At 42.7% G+C, this 11,844-nt stretch overlaps 1 protein-coding gene across 1 annotated transcript in view; it reads left to right on the top strand.

Annotated features, from left to right (window-relative positions):
• Positions 1-1,694: 1,694 nt before the first annotated feature.
• Positions 1,695-11,844, top strand: part of LOC133019901 (nucleosome-remodeling factor subunit BPTF-like) — a 43,087-nt gene continuing 32,937 nt past the window's right edge. The window contains exons 1-5 of the mRNA XM_061086496.1: positions 1,695-2,496; positions 4,388-5,210; positions 8,755-8,806; positions 9,009-9,177; positions 11,587-11,838. Coding sequence (XP_060942479.1) covers positions 1,920-2,496; positions 4,388-5,210; positions 8,755-8,806; positions 9,009-9,177; positions 11,587-11,838 — 1,873 coding nt within the window. The 5' untranslated portion in view covers positions 1,695-1,919. The remainder of the gene's footprint in view (positions 2,497-4,387; positions 5,211-8,754; positions 8,807-9,008; positions 9,178-11,586; positions 11,839-11,844) is intronic.

Here is an 11,844-nt window from a genome sequence, read left to right as displayed (position 1 = left end):
TCCACTCCTGCAGTTTCAGTGTCAGTGGTCATAGATCAAAGGAATCTTTGATGTCAATCAAAGGTGACGTCTCTCTCTCAGAATTGGGACATTTCCTCAAACCGTGTAAACATTGAGGTACGGCAAAATGTTCATCCTAGCAAAAGGAGATGATGTTGTCAGAACTCCAATGTGCATTGTCCTATCACCACCAAACTTCTGTCTCAAGGTCAGAGTTCAAGCCTATGTGTCAATATTTCCTCAGGATCATAGCGCCACCTACTGATCAGTGTGAAAATGAAGTTGTTGTAACATTGTCCAATTGTCCACAAAATTGCTCACATCAGAGCCCCTACTTGAACAGATCTATTAGAGTGTATGTAATAATACTGATGGCACCACCTACTGGCAACAGGAAATAAGCTTCGTTTTACAACTATCATTCAATTTACATAAAATGTCCACATTGTGATGTGCGTTGACCGTTATGAGCAATTAGCATGCAGGAATCGACATTGCCAGATGGATGCAGCAAGTGAAGCGTTTATCCTTGCCGCAGTTTGCAAAACGCATGCAATCTTTCATGTGCTCGGGCCCATTCAGTGCTGCTTTACAGCCCAAGAAATTGTAGAAATTTCAATTTTAATTTGTAAATAATAGTAATAATAATAATAATCCTTACAATTTCAATAGGGTCTCACCAGACACCTTTGATGTCTGTGCTCGGGCCCTAATTATTGTTGAACTCCACTATCACACAATCATTTAACCCAACCTCCTCTTTACTTAATACAGAATGTATCTATAAAACAAATATGTTATATGAAGAGTGTTACACATTGGCTGTGTTGTGTCACAAGTAAGGAAGAAGTTCACAAAATGCAGCAGTTGAGGTATTTATTATTATTTACAATGAAAATCTAACTGAAATTTATGAATGTGTTACATGTTTTTATGATAGTGTTGTGCATTGTTACGTATTGCTTTCTTATTTGTGACTTTGTTTTGAGAAGTGCTACACAAATGAAGATTTTATTATAGTAGTATTATTAGGGAGTAAATTCAAGGTTATGTACAATGTATTTGGAAAAGAAATAACACAGTTTGTATATTCACTAGATTTCAAACCAGATAAAATATGTAACTTTTAAGACTAATTCAGCTCCATATCAGTAAGTAGCCTTATACCAATAATGTATCTATTGGCTTATCGTTGTCTTCTCGCTTTATTGTGACGACTGCAGCGACAGGGCTGAAATTACCGATGTTCCGGTGTAATGAACTTGACCCGCCTGTGACCGGTTAGCACGGATAACACACCGCATTGGCACGGATAACACACCAGCGTTAGCACGGATAACTAATATTATGAACATGCACGGCACGGTTTGTTGTAGAATGGCGAGTCACGTGAGCGCGCACCAAGTCTGTCACTTTAGTGTAAAGCTAGATAAAATGACCAGCAGCCGCGCACTCCTACGTTGATCTGGTTAAAACGTAAAGGTGGTTTCGAGATTATTAAACTGTCACAGCGAAGAGACATAATGTGTATGAATGTTGTGTTAGTTTAACGTTCTGTTTAACACGGTGTTTTATTCTTGTTTTGACATTTTGTTAAAGAAATGCATCGCTTTTACTTTGAAGGAAAGGCGATGAACTTCCGGAGAAATCGCTGCACGCTTGTGGCGCTTGACCGAGGCCTGCTGTGTTTTCAACGAACGGAGAGCCGAGAAGAAAAATGGCGTCTGCAGGCGACCCCGAGCGGGACACCGGCCGTTCGCTTTGAGCTTTCCACCCTGGACGTGAGACCGGGGCCTGGCGGGCACGCAGCGGGAACCTGCGCCGGACCCACTGGCTCGCTGCTCTCCCGATTTTCTCCGGTGTACGCGGCTCGTTCGAGCACCGAGATTGAAGCGGAACAGGAGCGACTCTCTCCCGCGATGAGGGGGAGACGAGGAAGGCCGCCCAAACAAGCGGCCGCGGTGCGGGAGGGCTCGCCCGGGCCGGTCCGCGGCTCCCGGGGCGGCAGGAGCAGAGGGATGCGCGGGCGGGGGAGAAGCAGAGGTCGGGGCCGGGTGGCAAGCGGCGGCTTCTGCGGCCCCGGCTCCGCGGAAGGGGACACGGAAACCTCCGGCCGAGACAACTTTCATTCGTCCCGGGGCCGCAGGAAAGTTGGAGCCTCCATCCCGCCGGCGGCGGCGGCGTCGCAGAGCCGAGGAAGCCGAGGGAGAGGCCGGGGCTCCCGGGGCGTCCGCGGCGTCAGGGGCGGCGTGCGGCGGCCTCTGAACAAGGTGGTGTACGACGACAACAGCGACGAGGAGGACGATAACATCAGCTACAGGTCGGAGGAGGAGGACGAGCTGCTGAACGACAACCCGTCGGATCCCGAGGAAGAGGAGGCCCTGGGAAACGACTCGGACTACCTGGAGGAGCCGCCGTGCGAGGAGGAGGATGATGATGCGAGCTACTGCACGGAGAGCAGCTTCCGGAGCCTCAGCACGCTGGGCAGCACCCCAGGTACGTCCCGGTGCGAGGGCACGCTTGCACCACTCGCGGTGTGCATTTTATTTTGAGCTCGGTACAGAAAGCAAGGCGCATTGTTCAAAATGGAGCTTGCACTCAGAAACAGGCCTTTGTTTACCGTGTGCTCCGCGGCCGCTGCCGAGCGGATCCACGCTGCGACCCCGCGCTCGTCTCACTCCTTTCTGTCGGATCAGCACATTTCGATCACACTTTATAAACACGAATTTACGCCTTTTTTTTTCACCGGATTTCCCCTTTTTAACCCTTTTTCACACGCGGTGTATTTGACGTTTTCTGAGGAAGACGTGCTGCTGCTTTTCATTCATTCCATTCATTCAGTGTTTCTACTACTTGTGTCAAAACCAAAGGAGTCTGTTGTGGACTCTGTAAACTCCGCTCCATCAAACACACACAGTTTGTAAACATCGTCTCCCAGCTGGTGTCACTTTGACAGCTCGTAGGGGGTTTCCTCACAACTGCAGCACTTAATCCCAGTGTCCCCAATTCAATCAAGATCTATATATTTAGGCTCATCTTTTTCCCATTTTGATTCCAGAAGTGACTCCACTTACATAACGCTGCTAAATGAGTTTGACAGGCCTTTGTTTTGACCTTTTCCCCACTTTTTTGAAAGCATCTCATTACAACATTATGTGGTGCACTGTTGCCATAGTAACCACTCTTACGTCTATCAGGTGGCCAAGTTAGATCCATCACGTTCCCAGTTATGACCAGTCCTGTTAATGAAGCTGTGTCTGCAATGAAAATCAGTGTCCAGTGTAAAATAACACTCAGTAAGGGATGGGACTATCAACTGGAATCAGTCATTTTAAACAGGATTAGAATCATGTTTTTTTTCTTTGAAACAAATAGTTCAAAGGAAAAAACCTATAACTGCAAATTGTATCTCTTGAACCGTTTGACCTATAACACATCACAACTCCCCCTGTAGTTGATCTGGTTCAGGGATTACACAATTGTCAACTTTCAATGGCCTTGCATCAACATGGCAGTATTGTGAGTGTGCGTGTGTGGGGTCTTTCATAAAATCAATGCTGACAGGCTGACATTACGGTCCTCTCACTGTCATGGGCACAGGCACATACCATTGCTTCCCCCTGTTAGACCCATGCATGGCGCACTGTTGCAGGTTAATCCATTTTCTGCTGTTGTAGTGATATCACTGGACTCTGTTCGTGCATCACCACCAAAAAAACTCCAATTTACCAGCTTTAACTGCAGTGTGTACAGCACAGATACAATATGGATGTGGTGCTGTAACTTTATAGGATTAGTTTGTCTGATCTCCTCACACAGAGCTTCCAATTTAGCTTGCATATTGTTTTTGTATCGTTTATTTTATAAGACTAGGATTTGGAACTTTTAGCTGCACACACACTTTGTGGTACCTCTTGGGGGAGCCCCGAGTACCACCAGGTAAGCTGAAAGATTGTTCTCAGTGACCCCAGGGTCCAGAGCCTGCATTTCTGCAACATCAGAGAGAACAGTTCAGTGAGACATCAGGGATTTAGTAGGTTCATGCACTGGAGTTCATTGGTTTATGGTAAACATTAGGTATAGCACACTCCCGTTTGGTAAACTGTACATCTCATGAAAATGCTCATAGTTGCTATTTTGTGGAGATCAAAAGCAGCAGTGCTCATTTTATTGTCCAGTCGCATTTGTTTTCTCTTCAAATATCGGTATTTCAAATGCTTACATTTACTGCTTACAAACTCTACTGTTATTGTTAGTTGTGAGTAGACAGGCTGCACGCTGCTTGAAGTGGTGTATAGACACATCTCCTTTTCATTGTTTTCCTTTATTTATGTGCATCCCATCTGTAACTCCTCTCCTGACTCATTTTTTCTGTCAATTTTCACAGGCCCGAAAAGGAGTCGGTTACTGCCACCGAGCTCTCCCATCCTTGAAGCAAAGGACATTCCTCCCTTGGATCTTCCCAAGTCGTCTGAGGACCTCCTGGTCCTCACCTCGCAGCTCCTCAATGTGTCTGCTGTCTACGAGGTCCTCCGAAACTTTGGCTCAGTGCTGCGTCTCTCTCCGTTCCGCTTTGAGGATTTCAGTGCAGCGCTGGCCAGCCAGGAGCAGTGCACGCTGCTGGCAGAGACCCACATCTCCCTGCTCAAAGCTATTCTCAGAGAAGAGGACACTTCCAACACCACATTTGGTCCTGCTGACGTGAAGGACTCTGTTAACTCCACTTTGTATTTTGTGGATGGTATGACCTGGCCAGAGGTGGTGCGGGCGTACTGTGAGAGTGACCCGGAGTACCGGCACATTCTGCCTCCCCAAGAGAGCGAGGATTACCCATATGAGCCATTGGAGAGCAAAATTAAAGTTCTACAGTTTTTGGTGGACCAGTTCCTTGCAACCAATATTGCCCGGGAGGAACTCATGTCAGAAGGAGTGGTTGCCTATGATGACCACTGCAGAGTGTGCCATCGTCTTGGGGACCTGCTGTGCTGCGAGACATGCTCGGCCGTTTACCATCTGGAGTGTGTGAAACCACCGCTGCAGGAAGTACCAGAGGACGAGTGGCAGTGCGAAGTCTGTGTAGCACACAAGGTTTCTGGTGTTGCGGACTGCATCCCAGAGGCTCAGAAGAGCAAGCCATTTATCCGTCAACTGCCAGTCGGCTATGACCGACACCAGCGTAAATACTGGTTCCTGAATCGACGCATTGTTGTGTAAGTTTACATTTATGTTCTGGGATAGAATTTAACTTTATTTTGCAGGTGACCAAATATTACTGTCATTCACATTTACAATATAAACTAAAGTTACCAAAATTTCAAAATATACCTCAAACATTCAAAATGTGCACTTAACTCTCATTAACCTTGTTTCTCGAAGAGGGGCAACGGCACAAAATTACAGTAGATACAATACACTCCCAACTTCCATAAGTTTATGTTGTCACACACTAAAGTATGTTGACTGTGAGGATAATCAGCATAAAATAAGTTTCTTTACAAAACGGCTTAATTAGTTACATCAAACTTGAGACCACGGATGTCACTAACCATCTGTGTGTACAGTTATAAACCACACCACACAGAGGAGAGAGGTGGCCACTCATCCTGTAATTTCCATTCTGCTCATATCTTAACTGTGATTTGATATGATACACTACGCACTGTGGCTGCCCTCTGTGCAGCTGATGTACCACTGCAGGTCAGTTTACATTGTTTATTCATTCATGAGCTGCACTGCTTAGACTTTTAGGGTCACGGGCAGGACGGAGCTGATCCCAGCTGACATTTAGCGAGAGGCGAGGTACAGCCAGCACAGAACGCCAGTCAATGATAGGGCTGACATAAGCAGTTTTTCACTTGGGTCCACACTTTGGTCGGAGCTTTCCTTTCACATATGAGGAACCCAGCAGCAGATTCTCTGATCAGACGCTCCTCACAACACCGCAGACAGTGTTCAGGTGAGGGCTGGAGCAGGAGGCCGTGCGTAACATAGGTCTTTGTTTACAGTACTTGGACACGGGTGTTGGCCCATATTGACCAAAGCTCTTCAATGTTGGTGTCTTTCCAATTCGACATCTGTGTTTTCTACGTTTATGACTCCTCTTATTTATCCTGAAATATTTGTATTCCTTTGGGGGGGCTTTTCTCTCAGTTTTACGTCCGTCATATGTTACAAACGACAACATCTCCACTGACTCACGATGAATCCTCCAGATAATCTCCTGCTTTGTTCTCACATGGGCTCATCAGCATTAACAGGAGTTTTTTCTTGGCCTCTGGCAGGAGAAACTCTGACTCAGACATTTGAGTTCTCACATACAGCCCCTCATGAAAATTTTGATTACCTGGATCTCAGTGTAGGTCTGAAAGCAGCTGTAGAGACAAACATGTATTCACATTCATACTTAAGTGCTGATAAGACTCATACCTGAGATCTGTGATGGTCTTCTTGAGATACACCACCCAGCTCCCTGTGAGTGTGGTTGAAATTATATTTGTCGTAGCCTCCATGTTAATCAAAGCCAATAGTAATATCAATTTGATAGGAGGGACATGTTCTTTACAGAACACGGGTGCAACCTGCATTGGACTCCCCTACATTCATATGAGAGTGTTGTTCATTGTTTAAATTCACCTGTTACGGTTATGAAACTATCATGATGACTCCCCACGTAGACCGAGGACTAGGTTATTTGGAGTGGAGAGAAATAGGCATAGCACCTTTGCCCTAAGGTTAGGGGTTATCCTTACAAAGGCAGTGTGTGATACACTATCATACACGTAGCATTTGGTTAACAAATAATTTTTCTTTAACCATAAAACGTGATTAAAATTTTGTTTACATTGTTGACACTAACAAAAAAAAAAGTCTTATCCCTGTACACTTACCTGGAGTCCAAAGCCAGGCTCTGTTCAGTCTTAGTTTTTTAGTCTAGAGGTTACTAATGAATAAGGTTGAATGTCCTGTAGTGACCTATTCAGACATACTGCAGTTATATTAATTAGTAGGCAAGTTCTCACTGGTCTAGTAGAAATAATGCTGGATAATTTGTGCTCTTTCCACTGAGAAAATGCCCATCCCAGGTTCACTCCTTTATTCCTCGGATTCTGCCGCCGTCCTTCAGGACAGATTTTCTTTTGCTGGGTAGTTAATCCGGTTGTTTCACTCTCCGCCAGTTCTGCGCTCTAGGGAAAGCTTCTGATCGCTACCATGAGAAAACAAAAGTGCTATCCTCTTGTTAAATTTTCACAAGGGCCGTAAATCAAGCTTTAGTTTTCCCAGGAGATCTTATACCCAGTTAAGAAAGGATGTTATGGTGGACTTGAGGCTTAGATGAAACAAATCTAACAACAAGAGCTGCTATTTAATGAAGCAAAAATAATTGCACACCTCCATAGGCTTTAACATAACCTGACCATCAGCAGTAGTGGTCACAGATGGTGTGTGTGCTGGGTCAGCAGCCGAGGGCCTGCTACATAAACTATAAAGGAGCATGGATCACCTGAACGCTATAAAATTTGAGAGATTCGGTGGCCAGAGGTTTGTCATCGCTGTGTTTCACCCTCTCTCTACCTCCTCTTTTTTCCTGCTTCTCACTGCTCACAAAATTGGTCCCAGCAGGTGCTGATCTTTAATCTCCCTTCAGAGACTTGTGTGTTTGTCCAAAAAAATAATGTATGTGCACAGGAAATATTGTGACTGGATGGCGTCTATGGATCTGCACACATTTTTGAACACACAAATTTGCCTGTAGTTAAGTCCTGGAAGGATGCTGAATCCACACTAGTGTTACATGGCCTCTGGCTTCACAGTCGCTGGACTTGGAACATGCTGAGCAAAAAGCTGTCAAATATGCTGCCACATAGAGTCAAGTGTCATAGTGCTAAGAAATGTTTTCATGCAAATCAGGAAAAATAACATTGACATTCATAAGATGCATCTTTACAAGAGAAGGTTATTAAATCAAAAAACCCACCTTAAGGCAATAATAACAATACCTTAGTCCTGTGTAGAGTATGCCCTGGTGCTGTATCACCCTAATATTTTACATTTGCAACATGCATACACTATACATCTCTTTTATGCATCAATTATGTGTTTGACCGCATATGAACACCTGCTGTCATTTTACAGAACAAATGCAAATGAGAAAGCAATTGAAGAAATAAGTCTGATTGACAGTTTTTATAGTTTGAACGATTCTTTGGTGGATTTATTGTCTAACGTTCTCCACCAGCACTTTGCATGTTTGAGTTTAGTTTTGTTGGTGTTGTGTATAATTTCTGTACTGAGAAAAGACAACATTGTATCACCACAGAGAGACTGAAACAGACGTCAACCTTTTGGTAAAGTCCACTTTGTGAACTTAAATAAACAAACATTTATAATGGAGGAATATGCCAAGCAGATTCCATTATCTCAGATGATTTAGTAAATACTTGCTTGAATGATAAATTCACCTTTTCCCCCATTTTCAAATTGCTTACATAATAATATTATTTGTTTATTTATCAGTGATAATGCACACTAATAATGCAAATCATGAATTGACTTAGATTTAAAAGAACTGCTCATTTTCATTCGCTGTCCCTTTATTATATAATTATTAATCTACTGTGACTAGGACAATTAATTACTGTGTTATTAATACATACAGATGAACAACAGTGTACAGAAAACCAGCATATGTCTTCCTCCTCCCTGTTGTGTCTACTTATTTCACCTATTTTCCCCTCTCCTATTTCTCTCCTACAGTGAAGAGGACGGTGAGCAGGAAGACAAAGCCATCTGGTACTACAGCACTAAGGTAAATTACTTCTCTTTTTCTTCTGCTCTTCACATTTAATTACTTAGTTTTTCTTTCATTCTTATTCTATTTTTCTTAGCTTTATATGTGTCCCTACCCCACTATTTATTTTATCTTACAACATTATCTGTCTATACTTGTTCCCCACACGTCCAGCTCATCTTGTGTTTCACTTATTGAACCCTGCCTAAACTCTGTCCAGGTCCAGCTGGCTGATCTGATAGATTGCTTGGATAAGAACTACTGGGAGGCCGACTTGTACGCAGCCCTTGAGGAGATAAGGGATGAGGTCCACACACATATGGACATCACTGAAGACCTAACCAACAAGGCCCGTGGCACCAACAAGTGTTTCTTCACTGCCGCCAACGGTAAAGAGAACTCACTTCTTCCTCTGAGAAATATGAAATCACTTCCAGTGAATCTGAGACGCACTATTTCACTAAGTTTGATTATGGATCTGAGTCGAAGTAGGATCTCTTTTGGACCAAATTATTTTTTCCTCTCCTGCTGTGTCTGTTCCCACCTTACTCCTCTTCCTGCTTCGTCCTCCCGACTGCTCATGAATGCCACCCAGTCATAGATGGCTGGGCTATAGGAATCAACCCAGCTGTTATGTAACGTCACTCTGGTCACAGTCTGGCTGGTATTCAACTTGTGAGCTTCCCTTCCAGCTCTCATCTCCACCTCTCTCTCTGCAGGGTGTCCACAAAATCCACGTGTACGCTTTTGGCCTGCTTAGTGGGTAAAAATGATCAACTTGTAAGCACATTGTCAGCAAATCATGTTTAAGCATGCTGTGCAGTTCAAGTTCAAGACAATTCAATTTCAGGAATTTGTTCGTCACTTCAAGCAGTGCTGTGGAATGTGGTGTTAACTTTTGACCCGACAGCTTGATGGTAAACTAACACTAACAAGTTAAATGTTCTCACTGACAACTGAATTTGACCTTTTTGCCCCCTTAAGTTTATAATAGAAAATATGTCACTTCAGAAAGTAGAGCAATAGTCAGACAAACGAGCAGCAGCTTATCCTCTGTGTTGCCTCTGTGGTCTTTTTTATTGTAGAGTGGGAGCTACCTCCACTCCCAAAAAGATTAGAAATTAGACTATGCACTGTAACACACTTAAATAGACATTTTCAGTCATGTACTGTGGAAGACCGCCGGAGAATTGGGTCTGGACTTTCTCTGGAGTTTTCTTTTTTACCCATGCAGGATTTTCTGCTCAGACGCATTCACAACAGCAGCAAATTCACATACATACAGATACTCTGCAGTTTCTCAGTGGTGAACTGCCTTTTTGAAAATAGCTTATACGTATATGTTTTGTATCGGGTTCGAATTTAAACTACTCAATGAGAATTAATCATTTTAAAACACAACATCTTTGTCCTTTTTATTAAAGCCTAGTAAATTCTGGATTTTTCCACTTATCGATATATTGATAATCATTTTTTTAAAGCACTCACACACACAGGTATGTATATATATGTATTAGGGTTGTCCCGATAGGAAATTTTGGTGCAACGATTATTGTCAGAGCAAAAACATCACAGTTTCAAGGTTTTCGATACAATAGAAGGAAAGAGACACACAACAAGCAATATATTGCTAATAATATAGCTAATGAACTAAAATATTTATTATCTTCAACTATATCCAGTTAATTTTTATATTGTAACAGTTACCTATTTAAAAGTAAATTCTGTTAGTTAGTTTACTTGGTTGCCTTATTGTGGAAGGTTGGTCAGTGAATTTGTGTTTCCTGTCATCATAAGCATTGTATCTGTATGCGACTTTTATTGTGAAGGCTCACCGACGGAAGCTGCTCTGTTTTGGGAGTGAAGTGTTGAGTAGTTGTGAAAAAGTAAACAAGCATATTGTCCTGGTTCAAGCCAAATTCTTCATGTCCTTATTATACTACTACCTCTCAGTAAAGGTCAATTACACTCTCCGCTACATTGCTAATGGTTAATAGGAAGAGAGGGGGGGCGTGTCAGTTCCCTCTTCTCCACTAAGGTTTCAGTGGCTCACACAACTTGACGCACGAGAGGCAGGACTCCATAGTTAGATATCGTAGTTTTTACAATTCTTACAGTTAGGAAACCGCAGATACCCTAAAAATCACGACATTTCTAACAAATATTTATATAATATGTGTATATATGTTTTCTAGGATGGCAGGTTGTTTGCTTGTAATGGAGATGATATGATTTACCTATTTGTTTGTTATTTTTTCTATTCACCTGTCTACCTGCCAAGGGACTAATAATGAGAATGAGCTAATAGCTAAATAAAGTTAAAACAAAACGTCTTTTCAATTGGAGATTAATCCCTTCATCTATTTTCACCATTTTAAAATCACTCCAAGGTGAATATAATATTTTATATTTGCACATATCTGGCATCATATTACCAATATATGAGTTTGATCAAATCATCTTTGATACCACATCACTTTAAATTATTGTATTGTTAATTATTCTTTAAATTAACATTACTTTTGTTGTGTTACCTAATAAAGTTAATGACTGTTGAGTTTCCATAATCATTAGTTGTAAGATGTTTTTTTGTTCTTGATTATGTGATTGGTGTTCTGGATAGTGTTACCGGAAACACTGCAGTGTCCAATGTGCTATTTTTTTTAATGTTTTTTCCTTTTGCTTGGTCACTGATAGCGTCACTGAATTTGATTATCTTGCAATATCTCAGTCAATCGTATGTTCTTGGACTCAGCCATTAATTATCTTTATTTCCCGTATTTAACTTTTTCATCCAGAGGAGATCCTGGAGCGGCTGCGGGCTAAGCAGGAGGAGGAGCTGGAGGAGATAAAAAGACGAGCTGCAGAGGAATCCCTTAAAGCACGGATGGAGATGGCGAGGGAGGAGTTTGCTTTGGAGAAGGAAGACGGAGAGGTCGGGCTGAAAGACGAGGGACATACGGAAGGCAAGGTCAAAGATTCGATAAAGGAGGAGGAGGAGACAAACAAAGAGGCCACAGAGGAGAAAATGGATGGTTTCAAATCTGGAGGTAATT

This window comes from Limanda limanda, chromosome 2 (assembly GCF_963576545.1).
Source record: "Limanda limanda chromosome 2, fLimLim1.1, whole genome shotgun sequence".
Lineage (NCBI taxonomy): Eukaryota > Metazoa > Chordata > Actinopteri > Pleuronectiformes > Pleuronectidae > Limanda > Limanda limanda.
The sequence above is the reverse complement of the archived record's forward strand: the minus strand, read 5'-3'. Positions and strand labels throughout refer to the sequence as shown.